The 22981-nt window shown below is 40.0% G+C and overlaps 2 protein-coding genes across 2 annotated transcripts in view; both read left to right on the top strand.

Moving 5' to 3' along the window:
• Positions 1-6351, top strand: part of LOC110979341 (E3 ubiquitin-protein ligase UBR2-like) — a 40612-nt gene extending 34261 nt beyond the window's left edge. The window contains exons 44-48 of the mRNA XM_022235051.2: positions 591-762; positions 1065-1142; positions 1976-2152; positions 2682-2783; positions 3294-6351. Coding sequence (XP_022090743.2) covers positions 591-762; positions 1065-1142; positions 1976-2152; positions 2682-2783; positions 3294-3435 — 671 coding nt within the window. The 3' untranslated portion in view covers positions 3436-6351. The remainder of the gene's footprint in view (positions 1-590; positions 763-1064; positions 1143-1975; positions 2153-2681; positions 2784-3293) is intronic.
• Positions 6352-7750: 1399 nt separating this feature from the next.
• The window catches only part of vps54 (VPS54 subunit of GARP complex), a 29131-nt gene continuing 13900 nt past the window's right edge, over positions 7751-22981 (top strand). The window contains exons 1-10 of the mRNA XM_022235133.2: positions 7751-8440; positions 9206-9480; positions 12302-12395; positions 16823-16857; positions 19290-19424; positions 19786-19928; positions 20095-20194; positions 20928-21070; positions 22077-22200; positions 22587-22753. Of these exons, the coding sequence (XP_022090825.2) occupies positions 7951-8440; positions 9206-9480; positions 12302-12395; positions 16823-16857; positions 19290-19424; positions 19786-19928; positions 20095-20194; positions 20928-21070; positions 22077-22200; positions 22587-22753 (1706 nt within the window). The 5' untranslated portion in view covers positions 7751-7950. The remainder of the gene's footprint in view (positions 8441-9205; positions 9481-12301; positions 12396-16822; positions 16858-19289; positions 19425-19785; positions 19929-20094; positions 20195-20927; positions 21071-22076; positions 22201-22586; positions 22754-22981) is intronic.

Below are 22981 nucleotides of genomic sequence, written 5' to 3'. Positions count from 1 at the left end.
AGACGTAGGACATGAGACTGGTCCATTGCTTTGCAGCTCTGCCAAAAGCCTGAGCACCTTTAATTAGTTTAATTAATTGATTTAATTTGGGTGGTGAGTCTGAGCATCTAGCTGCTGTTTGCATGCTTTGTGGTTGATTGCCTAAGATGTCTGCATCAGTATAGAAGAGGTGAAACGTTTGAAGCCCTCCCAAGCAAGTGTATGACTTTTTCCTGGCAAATTATCAGCCAACACTTAACTGCTTCAAGCCAGATGACGTGTACACATGGAGGGGTTTTCCTGTATTGTTTCATGGAGGACTTTTGAATACATTCTTGCAAGGTCTTTCCCCATGCGTAAGTGATCCCTTCGGAGTTTGCACACACAAAGAGGCTCAAATTAGTCCATGGAGGTTGGTTGTGTGTGGAGCCCTCAAGCAGCCATTGGCCATGGCTGGACATTGAAGCAAAGATGACTCGAAGATGATGTCTTTCCTAGGATAAATTCATTGTGGAATAACACCATCGACAACTGGTTAATATACAATGCTAGTTGGATGATATTAGTGAAAGATAAACTAGGGACTGGAATGCATTCTTGTCTTCTCGTAGCCTCATGCCTAGATGAGTCCGAACCACTTTGTCGCTACCTCGCCATGCCATGTGACCTTTCTAGCCTGGTATCTGAGGAACAAGAACCTTTTATGCTGGACCTAATCGCAGCTTGGTGTCAACATCCAGACTTGAAGTTAAAGCTCAGTGACTCTTGTGGAGATCTTGTTCGGTAAAAACAGAAAATTGGTCTTTTATTTCAACATTCTAAATCTTGCAGATGAAAATATAATAGTTTTCCTCATTTGCTCTCAAATTAAGTTTACATTGACATTGCAAGTATTTCTGAAGCCGCAGTTTACCCTGGCTGAATAACATTGCCCAATAGCTCAATGTATTATTGATGTATGAATGGATTGATTGATGTATTGATTGGGTTCATTAAGCTCATTCATTCATTTGATTCATTGATGTGCAGTAATTTATTGATTCATTGTCAATTCATTGATTCATTGCTTTTTGGCTCTTTGACAGGTTCTCAATGGAAATCAACAGGCTGATAGAACTACCTGAAGATTACAGTGACCTGATGAATAATGTGTCCATGTTTACGTAAGTTACTCAGTTCAACTCAACAGTGATTCTTAATCATGAGTTCACTCTGAGTTTTCTTGTTGAGGATGGACTACTTGTCTAATGTGTTTCATCTGTCTGTCGGGGACATTCTGGCTGTCTGTGCTCTTACATGTTACTTCCCTTTTAATTTCAAAATAATGTTGAAAATATCTATTTTTTTCTGAGAGTTGTCTGAAGTATATCTGTGTACAGACCATGTGAAAGCTTCAGAAGTTGTACTAGTTGGTGTCCCATTCATTTGTGGCGCATATGTATTTCATTCCTTCACAGATTAACCCTCCTTTGGTTTTACAGCACAAATGTGCACAAATGCCCACAGTCACTGGTGAGCATGTATTTTCTATATGGAACTCAAACATGCACAGATTCAGTGTGTACACAGTAGGTTGTCAGCACAAAATGACCCAGGGTCTTTTGTGCAGTCCTCTTCACTGCATTTGGTTTACTGCACAATGATGCACATGAAACAGTGAAGCACAGTTGTTGGGCAGCACAAAAGTGCAATCTGATATTCCTGTGAGGGACTGTTGGTGCAGTGCACAACACAACACAGCTGTGCTTCCTTGAGGTGTTCACCAAATGACCCAAAGAGTGAATTCCACATAGGAGGGTTAATCATATTCTCCATATGTGTTTTTTCCTCCCTTTCACATGTCTGATGGTATTTGGTGCTCAAAGAGAAATTAGGTGTAGATTTCCAACACTGCTCTTAGTCTGTGGTGCTGTCGCCTCCTTACATCTGCAGTTTTGTTGCAGATTTTGTTCAGGGTTTTAATGCAGTGACAAGTTCGTCTTGTATTTCTTGCCAGGTGTCCGAAGGCCAGCGGTGCGCAGAGTGACAGCAGAGCTCCTGCGTTGTGCCTGGTGTGCGGTGCTGTGGTCTGCTCACAGAGCTACTGTTGTCAGACGGAGATTGATGGTGAGACGGTCGGCGCCTGTACCTCCCATGCCATCACCTGCGGGGCTGGAGTGGGCCTGTACCTGAGGTGAGAATGACAAGGGTTTGCAAGATCATTCCCTGCCTTGTGGATTGGGTTAACAGATGAAGGGTTGTTTCTGAATGCATATTGGCTTTTTTGTTAAAGTGCTGTGATTGTTGCTTCTTCATCTGTGCTCTTTTTGGCTTGGTAAGCTTGGATAGTGGCAAAGTGTGGATTTCCGGAGATCCTTGCTCATGTGATGGGCTTGCAGAAATCAGCTGTATTCATTATGGCTTCAAAGACGTCTTGCTGAAATTTGACTTTACAGCTAAGGTTTTGTGTCCATCCCTGTGAGAGCACATTAGCCCCTCTGATTTCTCTACCTTGTTGGGCATTTTTATTAGAATGTTATCAGAAGCTGTTTGATAAAAATACTGCCCGATGGTTGCTGTTTATCACTAGTTTCAGTACTAAAAGTACCTTGTTTTTGGGGGGCAATGAAGTTGGGAAAAATTAGCATGCTTGTGTAACATCTCAGAGTTAGCTGGTTAACATTTGTTTTGCTCTTATGTGGATTGATTTTCTTGTATCGCAGAGTGCGAGAGTGCCAGCTTCTGATGATGTCGGCAAAGAACAAAGGCTCTGTACACCAGACACCCTATCTGGATGAATATGGGGAACCAGACTTAAATCTTAGGTGAGCATAATTTTTGCAGCATGCGCTGAATGGAACTTTCCCAGAAGGCTTTTTTTCTTGGGGGTTGGGGGGTTGGGGAAGGAGGAATGAGTGAGGGAAGGAGAGCAAAGAGTGGGGATGTCTCACATCTGTGGCATTATGATCGCATAGTTCGATGTTTTTCTCTAGCATAAATGTTGACTGTGTCCAAATTTCACGGCTGCGGCTGGAGATAGCATGTGCACCATGGAGCCTCTACTGGCACGCAGCTGTAGCCACTTTTCAAAAGACATGCGCAGAACTTCGAGAAGCAGCCAGTTGATGTAAACACCGCCATTGACATATATCTGATCAGAATTTCCAAAGTCAGTGGCTGTTAGACCAAAGATGGGGGGACGAAGTGGAACTTTGAAACATGGGCGCGGCTCTGGTGACAAGGCTCCCTGTCCTGTCTCTCGCTCAAAGCCCCAAAATATGAAATACCTTTTTTTTCTTATTTCTTTCTGGGGATTATTCTTTGTTGTATTGTAGGCGTGGCAACCCTCTCCACCTGAGCCAGGAGCACTACAACCAGCTACATCAGACCTGGCTGTCCCACAGTATACCCTCGCAGGTAGCCCACAGACTAGAAGCCAACAATTCGCTCCTGACCATCGACTGGCAGAATCTGTAGTCTCAGAAGGAGATACGACTATGGTGATATTGACATCACAGGTGCAATGCAACTTGACCTGCATAGTGCATAGCACTCTTTTCTTTGTCCTAATAAACGTTCATAGTACATTGCTGCTTGTCATTTATTTCATGGAGGCCATTACAGAGGTTGAAATTATGGGCGAAAAAACAATTTTCTAACCCAGTTTGTTCAAACTAATGTTTGTGATGCTGTACGTGAATGTACTATACCAGACTAAAATTTTAATGATGTTCGAGCACAGTCTGTGTCTAATGCTACCCGTTACTAACGGAGTCAGCTATGCAGAATGGTCACGTGACTTGTGAAAGTTAATTGCCCAAGTGCAGTGGCACTTTAAGAGCTTTAATAGAATCCTGAACTGGGACGCATCGAATTCTGGAAATACTTTAAAAATATGCTTGTTGTCTATGCCGGATTTAGGACAGATTGGTGCTTAGAGGTACATGTGTAGTAGGGTTCAGCGTCTAGTGGAAACGAGTTTTATATCTCTGGCAAATGACATTTAAATGGTGTACATGCATGTAGAATTTAAGAGGGTTGGGTTTTGGGGTTGGAGTAAGGTTGAGGGAAAGGTCGGTTTGTGAAAGTGGGTGGGGCTCCACTCGTAGCCCCTCCCATGCTGTGGTGTTTCACATTCTGCTGATATGCTTCATATTTTTGCTTAAAGCAATGGCAATACATTGCACCTCATCACACATGGCAACAGAGCCAGTCGCTCATATTGAATAACCTTCCTACAGAGACTGCATGCCATCTCTAGTGGTGCTTAATCTTTAATTCAAATCCAGAAATACTGGCTGAACTGTAATACATAATTTCCCGAACTATTGATATCGGCTGCTGGCTTGTTTAGTTTTTAGAATCATTTTTAGTTCATGACTCATTTTTTTTCTTCTGTTTGTCATCTTATGAAGGATTGAATCAGGTCTTCCTGAGAGTTACTTTAACCTCTGATCTGAGCCAAACCTGATTGGTTGACAGTGTAATGTTAAATTTGCATGTTAAAAGTTCTATTAACAGAGATGCTTGTGTTGTGCAGAGAGGTATCTGCAGGTATTTTTATTTTTGAAGGATGCACTAATGAGTATGATATGAGTGACAGCGTTAAGAACTTGAAAAGTAAACTACAATGTATCTATACTAAGCATATGATCCCAGGAGCACTACCGTTTGAGTATCTATGACTCTGTTCCTTGTAACTTGTGTTTCTGTTGATATTTTAAGTGCATTAATTTGATTTTTATCGTTGAGTGGTTTATCTGTTAATTTGGCACAGTGCATACGTTCTGTTTAAAACCCCTTACACAGTGTCCTGTTGTTTTCATTCAGATTCAGAGGAGTGATTATATTTCCAAGTAGGTCACTTGGGAGACATTTTGTGGTAAATTTTTCAACATTAGGGAGACATCGGTCATTAGGGAGACATTTTGCTCCAACTACCAAAAGGAGGAAAATTTTTACCGTCCACATTTTGAGAGATGATAGATTAGGGTTTGAAAGGAAAACATGCAAAGTTTGGTTAAGATCGGATTCTTTTCTTTTTTCAATTCAAATGGCTAACTTTGTTTCACTCCGTGTACAGTCTGGATTCACATCCAGTCCAAGCCCTACTTATGTTGAGTAATTAGGTTGTGCTACAGGGTTTCCAAAGCTCTGCATTTTCATCATTTAACTCTTATTTTTTTTTGTGTCTGCTCGGAAATTTATCAACAAATCTGACCAAACTCGATCACTGTTCTTGCAGAACCAATTTTTCACAGTGGCCAATTTTTTTTTTCAGGTCAACAACTTCGGACATTTCTACATGTTGGGGCCTAACCTTTTATGGCTTCTTTTTTAGAAATGTGGCTAAATTAGGGGGGATTACATGCATTTAGAAAGAAAGAAAAATGACTTCACCTGTCAATTTTTCTCAAAAACTAAAACATGCTTTGCACATCTTTTTTTGGGGGGGGAGGGAGGATGGCCCCTATTGCACCCCTTGCCCTCTCCCTCCGATCTGCCAGGCTGTACTGGTTCTTGACCATGTCACAACTCACTGGACTCACTTTCCTTTTTTCCTTTGAAATTTATAGAGTAAACAATGTGCATTACAATCTGTAGATTGGTTCCTATTTGTTGCCAGGACTGCTGTTGTAGGATGTGCCAAATCTGATGTTTAAAATGGATGACATCACTATACTGAGTGTAATGCGGTTTACAGTAATATTGCAATCAGTACATTTGCATTGAAACTTTATTCAAACCTACTTCACTTTATTTAAACACACAGAGGGAATGTTTCTAACATAGATGAAGTTATGTTCTATATTGTTCTGACTTACAACAACATTTATTTATGTCTATACACTTCGCTGAACAAATAAAAAACTTCAATTTTTTTAACTCAAAATTTCTAGTTTACTACCTGGTACTGTGACAGATGTTTTGAGCTCAGTGGAAAATATATTGAGACTGTATGGCTAAATAACTGTTCAATTATGAGAAGAATGCATATGTAACTTTGGGGACTAATGTATTAAGATGTACACCCCAGATGAAAGTCGTTTATTTCTCCTTTTAATGTTCATCAGTACACAGTAGTTTCACTAATTTTCTCTCTTTATTATTTATATTAAATTGTATAAAACAGTTTATGCATGTTTCAAAAATAATTGTAGAGTTAGAAAACTTGCATACCTAATCATTGGGCATGGGACTCCCATTTAGTAATTGAGGCCTGGTAAGGACTGTTGTGGTCACAAAGATTACATTTGAAGACAAAAAACTTTGGATGTGAAGTACATGTAATTTATATCCTTGATGGCATACACTCGCTGGAAGCCTGTTTCCACCAGAGAAAGTGATAGTATTGGTTTTTCTAAATAAATTCCCCTCAGATGCACAGTGTCAGTGCATTGATGTGCCTTCGCTTTGTTGGTATTAGTCAAAATGCAATTGTGTGCCTGAATCTCGGCTGATCTGTTTAAGGTGAAACAAGGGATGGAATGATTGGTCACCCTCTCTTTAATGGTCAAATTAGTTTTTAGTGTAAAATTAAGATTGTTGCTTCTACATCAGCACTTATGGTGATTTAGCTGACAAGATATCAAACTTATACTGCAGAAACCGAGTCTGTGTCCAGCAGGCCCAACTTACAGGATAATACAACTGTAAATGGATTTAGATTTTTTCTGGCTGTATAGTCAAGAATGATATGGGGGGGGAACTACAACCTATAAATACAAGTGAAGTTGGATAGCATTTGAAAGAGAATGAACGTGTAACTTTCAAGTTTTCATTTCTGCATTTGAATTAACTTAACTGCTGAGATGAATCAGGAACTGAAGGAGATATTCACCCATGAACCCAACTGAGCCCCGGATTTACAGATTTTTGCCAGTCTTATGTTACCCCTGCCTCCTTTTCTGAACGAATCCGGCTCATATTCTTTCATAGGACACTGCACGAAGACACTGTAGAGCGAAGTAAACAATAATTAACATGTTTAGTGTCCCTGCCCGCTCCCTTTTTGGGGGCCGCCTCAAATTTTATTAATTAATTTTTTTAGTAATTTGTTAAAAACAGCAAAGATGTCAATTGTTCAATCAGAAATGAAACACTTGTAAGCCGGAACTTCTAAATTAATAGACTACGGTGACTGTGAACTCCAGTTCACACATCTTTGAATGTCTGCATATAGCTATGGCTGCAAATTGCACAAACGCCTATGGAAGTGGCAGCCATCTTGAAGATGAAAAAGAAGCCCCGTCTCTTCTCCGTATTTTTAATAAACCTGGACGCTGAATATTTTTCTTAAAATCTGACCTAAAAAGGTGCAGTTTTTTTAACCTGTTTCCCCTCCCCCCAACAACTTTTCGTGCGTCACGGTGGAAGTCCAATGATTAGTGACCTTTCTAGTTCGTTTATAACTTACAAAGGAATAAATATTCAAGTTTTATTATCGTGTGTGATTATTATGCAGTAGAAAATGAAATAAATCTTGAATAACCAATTCTAAAACGGGGATAAGGGGTAGGGGTACTCCCCTACTCCGGCCGCCCCGTCTGACAATCCCCAAACGTCATCATCTTCTGATACCTCAACACTGTACCGGTACTGCATGTGGACGATTGAGAATTTAATGTCAGGATTTTGCGTAACCGTAATGTAGGTGGTTATGGTTCACTGACGCGTAGACATCAGTGTCTCGATTGCGTGAACATTTGGAGTGACGGCTGTAAAAGAGTCTAAGCGCACTGCATCGTGGGTACGAATCTTGCTTATCTCCCTGAACTGTATGGATTAATCACAAGTGTTATGAACAAAATAGTGATTCACTAGGCGTAGTTAGCTACGTGGAGCATCTCCATAGCCAGATTACTTGGTTTTCCGTATAATAATACCGGTAACCTCGTTGTGTAAGTCTAAACATGTATAACGTGTGCTCCAGAAAGTGGGATTATATTGTGAGTGTTTTGCTGGTTTGAATATTGGAGCAATTTAGACGTCATGAGTGGTTGGGAAAGTCGCACACACTCACAGTCGTCGCTGCATTCAAATCCGGCTAGGCTGAAGCAGGTTCACAATGCACAGCAACACGGCAGTAGACCATCAAGTTCGTCGGCTACCAGTAGCTCCAACGCAAAAGCTGGATTTGGAGGCGGCAGCAACAAAAGCATGACAAGATCCCACCGCCAAAGTAGACACGAAAGAACAGGTTCGAATTCTGAATTGGGGTTCCTTAAACAAAGGGCAACTCCTAATTCCACGCCAGGTCACATGCCAAATTGGAAATCGTGCCGACTGTGTGCATTGACGTTCAAAAACCCAGCAGATTTCTGCCTGCACTTGAGGGAGTACCACTGTACTAAGGAAGGAGGCTCATTTGTGTGCCGATATGGGTTGAACGGTGTCTGTGCAACGCTGCCACTAGAGGGAGTGAGTGATGGAGACTATGAATCACATGTTGCAAAGGATCATTCCCTTGTTTCTCTTGCTGGTGAGTAGTATTGCTCAAAAAATCTATTCACAGCATAAAGAAAATGAATCAAATGAGCTCTGGGCCTTCTTAACCATGTTAACCACTTCGGGTTGTTGATTCTGCTGGGCTAGGGTAGTTGTCATTTTTTTCTGTTATCAAAATTCTGCAAAAATTCATATCTCCATTTACTGGACACTTACACCCACACAAATGACTGTCTGGTGTCTAATCTGACAGACAACATCAATTGACGCTGGAGTATTTCAGCCAGGCCTGCCGCCTTGTAAAAAGAGCCCAGGTTATGCGGTATTACGTAATTTTCTTTTGTTCCTGAAACTGGCACAGTGCACTGCTGACATCTTTTCAACAGGGGCCAGATTAGCATGTGGTACTGTGTAGCTCATCTCTGCGGTGGAATTCTTTTGTCCCAGGTACTGGTAGTAATCCGCTCCCACTGAATGCCACAAACAATGTTTCAAAACAATGCTGGATTATATCCGCAGCACTATTGGCAGTGAAAAAAATGTTGGTAATTCCCAGCAGCCTGGTCTTTTGCTACAAGTACGGTCTTTTGTTACAAGGCCCAGTTCCCTTTGTCCGACTTCGGACACCCTGCCTGTGCATATAAAGAATACATGTATGTGTCCAAAACCGGGCTCCCCGGCAACAAGTGGTTAATCATCAGTATGTCAGTATTTACCATGTTTACATGTATTGTGTACATAACTTAAAAATGCATGCCTGTATTTATGTACATACATGTATCTTCCGGCTTACCACCAGATGCCTTAGGGAAAAACTCCAATAGCAGTTCGTCAGACAGCCCCACCTCCTCTGTACCTTCTGTCGTCAATGATCAACACAAATGGACGATCTACTGTTCCCAGGTCAACCTCCCAGCTGTTCTTAACGATCCCAGGAAAGCCAAGCGGGAACTGGACTTCTTGACCAAGACCTGGGGCGAGACATTCGTGGAAAAGACCGACATCTTGCCCTCCCCACATTTACCTCACATAACCAGGGCGCACTTTGAGACGTACTTACGCTGGACGGGTACTGTAAGTGTCAAGCACCTTGGGTACATACAGTACATGTGCATGTATTTGTCTACTGTTTATGACAAGATGCTGCTATGAGTGCCTTGTCACAAACATTGTATACAGCAGACCTTTCTGTGGGGTTTAGACCTGTGACATTGTTTCTTAAGCCCTTTTCACACGACGACAAAAAAACTTGCAAAGCTTGAGACAATTTCGGAGCGGGGATTGTTTACTTTACAAACCGCGGTCATGTCCTGTCACATGGCACTGTGTAACATTTCGCAAGCATTCCTTGAGACGCAAAAGCTTATTCTGCGGGTTGCCGGTGAACTCCACACTTACTGAGTGCAAATACCGCTAGTACCAGCGCAATGTGAGGTCAAAGGTTGGAGACCATTGATGAAAAAAGGCTGGTGCTACATCTGCAGAGTCAAACTTGCAGACGAAAAAACGTTCTCCCGAAACCGATGTTTCGGGGAGTACCAAGAAGCAGAAAAGTTCCATGAAGGACTGGGAGTATGATGAGACTCTCAGCGTTATAACTGCTATGGAAAACGCTGCGATTAAGGCGAACATGGACGGCATGGTCCACAATAGCCACGTGTGGCGGGAAGTCGCGGGAGGTATTCCCGATTGCACCGGTGAGCAGTGCCACGATCACAGGACATACCTGAAACGAAGTTAAAGGGTGTGCGCGCACTGCATGCGCACTGTGTAGGTTATCACAGGGGACGTTGTACAATAAACAGTGCCTCCATTCACACAACCATTTCTCATGGGTGCTTGAGAAATCCTCCGCTAGCAGAAGATTTTGTTGTAGGTCCGGACCTCCTCCAAAATATCTCAAGGATTCACCAGCAATGCTTGTCACTCTCAAGCATTGGCGACCTTTCACACGATAGCACTTTTGTAAGATTTCTCAAGCATGAGAACAGTTTTTAAACCTTGCGAGTTTTTTGTCGTCATGTGAAAAGGGCTTTATTCATCCTCGTGGGTCCCTGTTCATTTTGGTGTTGACTGTATTTTTGAGCACAGCCACAGGGCAGAGCCAGTGAGGTAAAAACCATTTTTAGTGAGGTTTTTTAAGACCAGTTAGATCTGCACGGTCGTTCATCTGTACTATGAAATTAGTGGATCCTATATGAAATTGTCAATCCGGCTGCCATCAGTCAGTCATCTTTTCTTATTTATTGTTGTGGAATATTGTTTTGAAAAGGCCAAGTAAAACTGAAAATTTTGCACAGGATTGACTGAAAGTGCAATTCAACCTGCTACACCTACCGTGATACATGTATGTGTACATGTACATGTATATTAGCCACTTTGATATGCTGTATATTTACCAATAGTCAAAGTGTAGGAGTCATCCAGTGTCTGGTTTTCGAATGTTGGAGAGCCTTTTTAAGTTATTCAGCACTGCAAACAGATCGATAAGAAAAAGAGGATAATGATGCAACACAAGCACAACACTAATTTTATCAAATTTACTTTTACATGTACATGTACTTGTATTTGCTTTTTGATGGAAAGAAGTGAAATAGACATGTAAACCTGAAATACAGAAAATTCGTCTTTCTCTAAGTGATCCATGGAGAATTCTAGTTTCGTCTGCAAAAATAGAATGCTCCATGGATTCCCTTGAAAGGTAAGTTTTACTACACCACTTGAAGCAGTCAGTATTTGTAGAATAGACCCCATGGAGTTGGTCTTTGGTAATGTTTCCTATAACATGGTAGGGAGTCATTCTGAGGGGACCACTTGTACAGATCCACCTGTACATGTTCATGTACACCAACAGATCTGATAAAAACTTGCGAAACTTTTGCTAAATTTATGAATGACTATAACACTCTCTGCTATCCCATCTGCAAAAATTAACCTACACTTTCACTGAGTCATTGACACTTCCCACACATATCATCATTGTCACCATGTGGAACTTAACTAGGTTTAATCTGGAATTAACCAAATTAAAGCACAACGTGATATCAGGTTGTGAAAATTACACCTCACATGAAAGGATGGTAATTAATCAGGCTCTAATAAGATAAACACAATAAATGTACATAAAAAAAAACATAGTTACATGTACATGTGCTAAAATGGAGGACAAATCGACCTACATGTACATGTAAATAAATGTAGTTTGCAATGGATTGAAAACTGAGGGCTGAATGTTTTAATGAAAGGTACATGTACATGTACGTGTACATGTATGCAGCCAAACAACTTACGACTTTGCTGAGTACAGGCTTACAAACACAATGTATTGGCAGACTAAGTGTACACGTAGCAGAAAGACGTCAAAACGGGGTTTTCCAATATCGATTCATCCAATCAAAACTTTGCACTGTAACTTCAGTAACTTTCTTTAAAAACGCTCAATGTGAGATTACCCGCCAACAATAAGTATGGTCCCTAAGTCTCTTTGTTATCTGAGCCATTACTTAATACAGTAATTACATGTACATGTAACCAGGTATCCGACTGAAACAACGTCGGTGTAGCAATAACTACTGCCCTTCACACAAATATCACCGATAGGCCAGAGTAAAATGAACTACCCGAATATACCTAAAGAAAGGCCTGTGTTATAATGACTCTTGTGTGACAAACAGCATTGCACTCTCAAGCAGTGTACATGTACATGTATTTGTCAGGTTGCCATTCAGTTGTCAGGAAGGAAGCTTGTCTTTCTAGTGCTACTTTTTGGGGCTCTTGGTAACTTCTTGAACACTGTTTGGATTGGATGTCAATCACATACATTTCACTTGCTCAGAGACTCCAGTCTTTTGAAACAATATTTCGCTTCTGTCATATTGTTTTTTTTTCACTGTAGCGCTTAAAAGATCACAAGAAGCTTGGTTCATCAGTCAGTTCGGCATCAGTAGATCCATCAGACCACCATCAAAGTCCTGTCTGCAGATTAAAAGGTAAAAACTCCACTAAATTTGATGTTTCTGTCCCTTAGTTGAGTCTGGTCCCCGATTTCCCCCTTTTTATTATGTACATTGTACATGTAGATATCAAAAGGGAGAGACCGGAATCACCCATCACTGATGTTTGTATGTGTTGTGTCATCATTTTTCAACTAGAATGCTGCCATTGTGGTCAATTCCTGGCTTCAAATACTTTTTGAATTGAACTGAAGTGAAATGATTTAAAGAAAAACATGGCAATTTGAATGTTAGCCTCTGTGAAACACCACACTTGGCAAATTCTGAATGTTAGTAGTTTTGTCAACAATAACACAGTTGATACATGTACATGTACATCATGCATAGAGGTAACGTAAATTTAAATACATCTAAATAAGCTGAATGCATGCAGGTACATGTAAAGTCCAAGATTTTTATGTTCATTCTTTACCGCATGTATTCTTTGACAATGAACTCCTGTCGATACTTGTTTTCCATTTCTCCGAGCTAAAGTTTGTGAAAGTACCACCATAGACGTAGTTAAATGTATACATTTCAAGTTGTTGCAGTATAATTTTGAAATACTACCTTTATTTCAACCCAAAAAACTTGAAGAAATAAACATGGTTTACATGTGTCTGCAATTTAAACTGTTGGAAAATAAACAGTGCACAGTAATTTAGAAGGCCTAGCACATGGTCACCCTAATGCACAACATTCACCTGCTGGTACTACCACCCCCCTGACTACCTTTTGATACTAGTACACTGTACATGTATAGATACATTCTGTGGTGGTGTGTTGCTGATAGTGTGTGAGTATTGGATTGATCTTTAACTTTATTTTTTTCTGTTTAATAGTGCATTCACTTCTGCCTTTTATTTTGTTGGATCAAATGACTTAAAACCCACAATTACATGTATTGTGTATGTGTAGGATTCCGGTCAGGAATAAGGCTTCAAGGAAACTTAATTCTGAAATTTCTGAAATGAATGGTTTGTCTTTTAAGTGAACTTGTGCACTTTCAAATGAACCTGTCTGCGTTTACTTAGTACAAGATCATCAGTTCTCCTTGCCTAATTGGAAATGACACAGACTAGGCTCATTCATCCTATGCTAGTAATTGTCCAAAATCAAACACCTACTGGTACTAAGCAGGCTTTAGAACTGTGCGGCTAATGTGTTGTTTATTTTCTGAACTTCCAAGTCCCCGTGTCGTTCAAATGTAAAGGATGTGACATCGAATGCTAAGTTCGGATTTTGGGTGTTCAGGAAGGCTTCTGCCTTCAGCTGTCAGCAAAAATATGCAGGCAGCGAGGGTCACAAACACATACACTGACATACGGTCTGTACATTTTTCTGTAGTTGTGTTAAATGTTCATGAATGTTGCACATCCTGTTCGTGCAGTACCTGTCGTTGATACACTATAGCTGTGTACGACTAGCACATGTGCATGGTAATTTGTCATGGTCGATTGCCTTTTCTCTTCTGAAAAGGTTATTAAAGGTAGATATGCCTTAATAATGAGGCCACCTCTATCCTGCTGACTGGAGATTTAATGGTAAGGAGGGTAATATTTCTTGTCCTCAAATGTAAACAAGGACAGTATGCTGTTGTCCTTGTGTACTGCAGGTTTGAGGACTGGGGGTGTCCTTAATTCAGAAACCATGTTGGTTGCTATGAAGTCTCTCATCCTTGAAGTCTGATTGTTCTAGACCTTAGGCACACCCTACTGAACCGGTATGTGTACACACATAAAGCAGAGCTTTTTGTGTGTGCATACATGTAATATGGACACAAGTATATTCTTTCCTCCATGGTGTAAATGAGTCGACCCCAAGTGAGAGGTCATAATGCAGTAAGGACATGAAGGATGGCATACTGGCTGTGCTGAGATTTGATATGGCATTGAGGCTGTATTCAAGGGAGGCAGTGTGCAGCCCATCAGAGTATGTGTTGCAGAACAAACATATAATGTAGGGGTACATGTGCACTTAATTCAACAATCGTCAGACATGAACCAGTCAGGCGTCAGCGTGAGCTCATTCCTAAATGTATTCTCTCTTTTGAGAAAAGAGGGTAGAATTCAATATTCAATCAATCAGAACCCTTTTATACATGTACATGTCTCCAGCTACCCAATACATGTATGTACCTTGGACACTACCGGTATGTGTGAAGGAGGCATGACTTTGGCCATTGTTTATGTCATTCTAGCCATTATTCCTGTTTCAAAAGAAAGGTGGAACTGCAAATTTTGAAAACTTGCCGATGATAAAAAGACTGACAGAAATTCTGTCAGAGGTGCACCCTTGTGGTATGAGATTGGTTGAATTGGAGGAAGTGATTACAAAAAGCAGATTGGCTTTTTGTTGTAGTCAAATACATACATGTACATGTACATACATGTATGCACATGATAATGTATGCTTCAGATGATGTACATGTATTAGTGTGTAGTAAGCAGGATGTTTTGTCAGCTAACAGATACTGCACATAAGCCAATTTTGATCGAATATTTCAACACGTATTCAGTACATGTATACATTCTGTACATGTATATGCCCAAGCATGATCATTCAGACATGTCAGATGATGTATTCACACACGTCATGCACATATTAAATTATGGGATACACATGTACATGTTCATCTGGAATGTACATGGGCATGTTTCAAAAATGGCCATCACAGGGGTGAAATTTCTAAAAGCCTTGAACAAGATTAATATGTGATTTATTTTGAAGCGTGTTAACCAAATTTTGCCATTTTCTATGAAAAAAGCTAAATTTATATGTTTCTCTTGGTGATATTTGGTTTTGGTAATTGGGTCAGTGAAATTAATGCATGTCGGACGGAATTTGTTCCCATGTAAGAAGATCCTTCTCAACTGAGTACAATTGCCTTAACTTTTTATTTTTTTCAACAAAAACAATTATTCAGATTGTTTTTAAACAATATTCACTTCCTCTACACCATCCTGTATTAAATCTTAGAAAGTCATTTCAAGTAATGTTTTTTGTCGTTATGATTTCCGTCCGACATGGGTTAGGTTCCAAAAAAGTTTTTTTCTCCCAACCACTTGTTTTAATAAAAGTGTGACTATTGCAAAGTATCAATTAATAGACTCATCAAAAATAACCTCCATTTTTTTAAAATTTCTCCTTTTCACTTTCAGAGATATAATGAAAAGAAGTGTTTTTCCGTCCGACATGCAGATATCATGTCGGACGGAATGATGCATGTCGGATAGAATTGGACCTTACATTCATGGCAAAAAATTTGCATTCAAGTAGCAAAAGTTTATTCTGTTCAGATATTACTGGATAAAGGAATTTACAACAGAATTCAAAAAGTATTTGAGTTTCAGTTAGTACAATTTTGATAGGCCTCAATAAGATTGTGAATGACTTTTGAAGCTACCTACACGTTCATGATACATTATGCATTATACGCAAGATATGCAGCACTGGGATGAAACATGTGATAGGCATGTAATATGAAGGGCATGTTTCAAAAGTCCCCAAATCATGTCGGACGGAATTTGATAAAAGAAACTGTAACAGTTTTTGTTTTAGAGTTCATGCAAATGTTATTTTTTTTCCAGACAGCACAAATGACTCAAAGTAATGACACATGACATTACTTCCAAATTCAACACTTTTCTTTATTTGTTATAAAGAGTAATGTTAACATGTCGGACGGAATCGATAAAAATGAGCGTACAACTTATATGTAGATATTGTACAGCAGTGCAAAATTTTCTCATCTTTTTGCAGAATGTACATGTAATGTGTGAGATATTTCCTTGTTGTTTCATTATTGAGTTTCACAAACATTCTAACAAATACTGGTTTTGTTACTGGTACTGTGTTGTACATGCATAGACATGCTGTTGTTTCACACAGCAGTGCATATAGGATGATATACGTGTACATGTACATGTGCACTGTATGCTTGAAACTAGTGTGGAAATTTGGACTCAACACAAGTTATGTTTTTACACGTACATGGATCAGTTAGGAGGTTTTAAAGCTGAGCATGGTCAGCTTCGTCTGTACATGTACCATACTTGTAGTCTCAAAGCAAATTAAAGTGCACTGTTTAAGTGTACCGGAAGATTCCATACATTTACATGTACAGTGTACATGTACCTTTGTGCTTACAGCATACATGTACATGTACGTGGCTGGAAGCCTCTGGTGCCATATTTTACATCTCTGTGCTGCATGTTCGTGTGCATGTACATGTACATGTAGGTTGATATGGGTAATATAATTCTTAAAACTGATTTAATGACAGATTTTGTGGTGTTGAATAAATCATGATGCCAACGTTACATATTGCGCACCCCTGGGCAGGTAAGACCAAACCACTTGACCGCTGTGCATGTACATATTTGTAAATCAACATAACTTAAATATTTGTTGCTTTCTTTTAGAGCGAGGTAGCACAGAACTGGAGCAGATCCCAAAGGTACGTTTGCAGTGAGTCTTATCGGCAAACTTGTAGTTTTGCTCTTTCCCAAGATTTTCATGGTCATTAGAAAGTGCCCACTCATCTGCTTGTTTTGGCTGTAGACGATGCCTATGTACCTGTAGGTAATGTTATTGACTAAGGTGACTTTTGATTACTGCACAGTAGCAGCACGTGTCTATACATGTACATGTATGTTCAGCACTTGTGAATCATGTGCGTGCATGTGCCTGCTCACCATCCAAAACCTACTACCAGTAGTATTGACAGTCACGTGACTGTGCCATTCTTATTCACCATTTGCCACCCTTGTTGAAATCGATACTTTGTGGATGGAAATGTTCAAAGTTCATATTGATTCTGGATGCAAGATGCACAGGAACTTGAAATGAATTAGCTGTGACAACATAAAATGTATTTGTTTATATACTCCATGTTTATTTATACACTCCAGGGCAAATTGCATAAATTTCTGTAATATAGTTTTATTGCCTGTAACAAGCGCTACATTTTGTCAGCGTGTTCCAAGGTTGGTATTTCTATAGTTACAGTGTTACATGTACTGTACACGTAGCAACCATATGTCATGCAAATCAAACATTGGGCATAGGTTTGCAAGATGGCATATGTACAGATCTGTCATCGTCCAACTTCTTTGTGCACAGCCCTTGTCCGTAGCACATATACATGAACAGATGCTAGACTGCTGTTTGATTCACGGTGCTGTTGGGATGAATTTGGAACAGATCATATTTTGAGTGGACATCGGAAAGAAATCCACAGATGGGCATCGCTGATTATCCCTGCAGTGACATACATGTACATGAAGCAGCCACCAGAGAGTAATACCATGTCCCATAAAAGTAAAATTTGGCAGGGAAAAATTTAATTAAAGAACATTTATTTTTCACACCAGTCTCAATTTCATAAGGCTTGTATACAGGGTGTCACATGGTGCCACATGGTGCCAGGTATGGAACCCTTTACTAGACAACCTTCAACAGAAAACTCGTTGCACATAAACATGTATGGAACAAATTATTTCACAGGGTTTGGGCTTTTTATGGGAAATGAAATGATTTTTTCTTAGAATCACTTTTTGTGTATCTCTGTACTCTTCTTAAATATACATGTATGAAGACTGTTTGACTTTTTGTTTTGAGTTACGTGAATTGAAAAGTGCACTTTTTAAACTTTCCAAATTGACCAAGCAGTTTTGGACAAGTGAGGGCGCTTTTCCTTTGATGTACGGTAAATCAAGGAAGACGTGGTTCAGTTTGCATGTTTTCATGTTCAAATTGCAAACTCCAAATTTGCCATCTGAAAAAATTTCTGTGAAAAGGTTGCTTGCTTGCCTATTGTCATAATTATACTTACACAACAATAAATTGCCAAAGGAAATGAAATCTATGATAGCAGTGTTAAAAAATCTAGAAATTTTCTGTGCACAAATTAGTGCAACAGTTGAACCTGGTGCCTTGGATGACATCATGCTGTAGTTTTGCTTATGAATATATGCAAATGTGCATTAGCATAAAAACTAAAAGAAGCTCCAATATATGGGTTAAAATTGCAGAACAAACATTTAAAATCAGGTAAATTGAAATCCTGAGGTGCAATATCAAGGGTTTTAGTATAATTTAGTAAAATCTTTCTGTTTCATGGTCGCTTTAAATGATTGCAAGTTTTCTTGGGAAGTAATATCCGCTGATACATCCTTTCTAGAGACATCTGTGTACTCATTCTGTACTCTCTGATGATCAGAAGAACTCAAAATGAGTAACAGTTCCATGGAGAGAATAATGGCAACGAAATGTTTGGCAGTTAAATTCACTATTCTGAACGACTGCTGTAGCGAACATTTAGCGTGGACCCCGTCTTGTTGGTTATAGCGGCGTTCCACTGTATTGCCAATGAACCTTTTCTACACATATTCTATCCGATCAAAACATGCTTTAAAATGGTGAAACACTGACTTTTGACCACATGTTCGAATGTACATGTACCAGTATGTGACACACGTAAATGGGTCATATTTGTTAACAAGTGCATAAAAGTAGTTGGCATTTCGTTTGCACTGAGCGTCTGAAAATACTGTGCATTTCAGAAAGCCGTCTGTAATGAATCAATACACAACAGGAGCAGGTGTTACATGTAAATATTAACAGGTGCAGTGTACCAACACAGTACAAAACTTAGAAAGGAAATTTTCTTACCTGTATATCAATTTCAAAGTGTTAATGTATGTGTTTTTATTTAAGCTCCAGCAGTAAGGCTGAAGAGGCAAACTGCCTTTACCTTGTCAACTCAAAGGAAATAATCAGAACGTAGAAATGTACCATATCGCAGGGTTGGAGTTTAATAAGATTATTCATGTATGCCACTCATGAGGGGGTTGATATTTTAAAGCTATCAATCTCTTTCATCTACAGGTGTTTTTCCGGAACGACTTTGCCCTGGAAAATCCAGACACTTTTGAGGCTGTGCTCCCCTGGTCGCAGTTCAAAGGTCAAAGGTTAAGTGACCCAGCAGCAGGCCATCAATCGTCAAAACTGCTTCAAGAAAAGGTATTACCAAGAAACTGAATTGTGTAACCTATATTGGATGGTGACATCACACAAAGAAGTTGAACACTAGGCATGTACATGTACATTTGTACATTAATGCACTTTTATGTGATCATATCTTAACAGTCATGTAAACCAGTGAATAAGATATACATGGACTTTGTTGGAGACAGGTATTCGGCCTCTTTGTTACAGCTGTTACATGGCCGCCCTGCATAATTTTTAAAAGACATTCCGCCTGTGCAGTCTCATTGAAAACTTCATTTTTGCATTCTGGGCAAACCTTGACATTTTTTTTCTACCCTCACTTTCTCGCCTCTCTTTGCTCACCAAAAGCTGCTTATGATTTCCTTTCTGACAGCTGAGCCACTACTTGGACATTGTTGAGGTACAAATAGCGCAGCAGATCTCACTGCGATCCAATGCCTTCTTCAATGCAATGGCATCCCACGACAAGCTGCAGGAGAATCTGGCATCCACCTGCAGGGCCATACGGGAGCTGAGGTATGCACGCTTCTGCTGAAGCTGATGCTGTTTGGTGGTTTCTGACTCTAGTTAATTCAGAATAGACAAAAAAATATTATATCACTATGTTATTATCACTTGTATTGCCCAAATTTACTTCCTATAAGCCAGATCCATTTTTTAAAATGTCTTTTGTAAATTTCAGGGGTAAAATCAACAGCATTGATGCAATTCTGGCACAGGGCAACCTGAGAATACTCAAACTGCAAATGTCCAGAGCAAATTATGTCAAAGTCTTCAACAAGGTAGGATCAGATGTCTCGATATTTACCATCCTGCTTTTTTTTTTCTTCCAAACTCATGTCGGTGATCATCATGTGTTTAGAGCCTCTGCATTACCCCATTTTTCCCTGGGGTGCTCAGCCTTTCATGCAAACCTGTACATTTATTTTTTGTAAGTGGGCATTATCTCTTAACCCCTTTGTGCCGGGACGTAGCTAGAAATGCCGTAAAAATTGAGATCCTCGGCCCGCTTTTCAGCTACTATTCTCGGCCCACGCTCGAGCGAACACGGTGAAAGAAGGTAGACCCTGGCTCTTGTATGTATGGTAATTGGTCTTTGTGTGTAACCCAGAAATGAAAAGACGGAATTTGCATCATAATCACCAGCTTCACAATAGTCCCCACTTTGAAAAGAGGCAACGGTAATGTGGAAGTGTGAGTAGGGCCGCATGCCACCGAACAATCAGCCTTTTCACCGTGTAATTCAAAGCGTGTTTGGCAGGTGGCTTTCATGGCCAAGCGAGGCTGGAATTCTTGGAGTCGGCTTTCGGAAAGAAATTCCTGTCGTCAAGGGGTTAAAGTAACCTCTTCGTATTGAATTCAGTTTCGTGATGGTTTCTTCAAACGGGTGGAATCTCCAGGATTCTAGAAGATTCTTTGGAAATGTGAATGCCACAGGGGCTGGCTACGTTGTTTCTTGTTCACTTTTCCCATTCGTGGTTATCCCAAACTCCTTCCTGTCATGTTGTACTCTAGTTGAAACTGATGGCTACCGTCCACCAGACCCAGCCAACCATACAGATTCTACTCACCACCTCAGAGTTTGTGGGTGCATTAGACCTCATCTCCACCACGCAAGAGGTCCTAACCCAGGAGCTGTCTGGGTTGCAGTGCTTCAGGTAGGCTGGTGTAACAGGTTGTCAGTGTTTTCACAAAGTGGCACACATTTGGCTAAAACCCATCACTTTTTTAAAATCTCTGTTTCAGGTTACATCAACCCTGCTATCTGTTTCTGGCAACTTGGTGAAATTACGTTGACCAAATCTATTGAAATCTCCATGGGGAAACAATGCAACTAAACCGCATTTTGCACTTTCCTCACAAGAGCACAATCATGTGCTCCATAGAGATTACTTAAAACTCTGCTTGGCAAGACACGCCCCACCTTAGTTTTTACAACACGCATGTTGGCAAAACTGTTTCCCTAGTATTGAGTTTTCATAAAGGAACAACTTTCAGGTGCAAAGATAATCTTAATTACAGTCACAGTAAGGCTTTGACAGTGCTGTTTCTCGTATTGTATGGCAGTGAAAGATGCATTTGCACAATTTAATTACACATGTAATCACCTCTTGAAGTTTTAGAAAGTGACCAACTTCCAACGAGTTTTTCTCAAAACTTTAGTGTAACAGTTAATAGATTGATTTGTCTCTTTTGAAAGCTGTGAAGAGTTTCACATTCTTGGGGCTTTCCAGTGAAATTTTTCAGGATGTGGAGAGTTTTGCCTTACACTGGTCTTGCTTTCACCATTTGTGTGGGCACGTCTTGGCATACCTTAATACTTCCTTGAAGTCTTTTGATTTTGATTTTTGTGGCCCTAACCACCACTATTGTAGTTTGCTAATCAAAATTCATATCATGCACAACTCCAATATTGTCTATACCTGTATTTATCTAAATAATGTTCACACACAAAGACTGTCAACCAATCAGAAAGCTTCAAAACACTGAACACTTTTCCTTTTTCTTTCAAGGTAAAAAGTATCTATACAGGTAAAACATTCGTATCCACAGAATACAGTTCTGGGGCCCATTATTAATCAGATAAAGCCACAAACTGTTCTCCTTAATTTTATTAACTGTATTAATTTGTCTGCCAATTTGTCTCCATGTTTTCACTGCCAGGCACCTGGGCTCCCAGCTTGTTGAGCTGGAGAAATTGATTGACAAGATGATGACCCAGGATTTTGCAAGATTTACCGCAGCTGACCTGAACCGACCGATTGATGGACTAGATCATGTTGATGAGGTAAAGCTGAGATACAGGCATTGCTGTACAGCATGTTGATGGTTAATGTTGCATATACATGTAGATGGTCATTTGGGCTTGGGGAGCATCTCCAAGACTGCAGTGCTTTTAATGTGCCTCTGGGAGTGCAGGCTGGGCCAATTGGGAATACGTATTGTTCCCAAATGGGAATAGCCTGGAAATACTGTTAGTTTCCATTGATGGGATTCTTCACCTCCATGTGTGCTTCTGCATCAGTTGGGAATAAGCCTTAAGAACCACTGCATATGTACCCCAGGAAAATATGACGGGTTCCTTAGCAGTTTCGAAAGGAACTTAAACATGTGAGATGCTCCCTTAACCTCCCCTCCCAAAGTGAACTTTAATGCCATGCCACGTTTTTTCAGGACAAGTTAACTGCCATCGTTCTGGGCATGCTAAGACAGCATCGGTTCAGCTTTTTGGAGACCTACAGAGAAGAGGCTGCTGAAAGCATCAAGGCACTGATAAAACAGACCGTTGTGGAGGCAGTGTCCACGGCTGATAATGTGGATAATGATGCCAACATCGGAAGGTATTCATTGACAAAGATGGTTGTTAAAATACAGTATTAGGGAGGTTTAGATGCACGTTTTACATAAAGATGAATGCAAATGCGACAATTTTTTTATTGCGCACGGGTTCGCGGGTGTCCAGTGTCTGTTTGAATGTTTAGATGTGCATCCCGCACAAAATGTACATCTTCCAATGAAAACTCGAACAAAATTACAAATGATCAATCACATCCGGTAAATCTCTCAAA

This window comes from Acanthaster planci, linkage group LG01 (genome assembly GCF_054643075.1).
Source record: "Acanthaster planci isolate LZ-2023a linkage group LG01, COTS_SCS, whole genome shotgun sequence".
In the NCBI taxonomy this organism is placed as follows: domain Eukaryota; kingdom Metazoa; phylum Echinodermata; class Asteroidea; order Valvatida; family Acanthasteridae; genus Acanthaster; species Acanthaster planci.
Note: the sequence above shows the minus strand (reverse complement) of the source record. Positions and strands in the feature narration are given on the sequence as shown.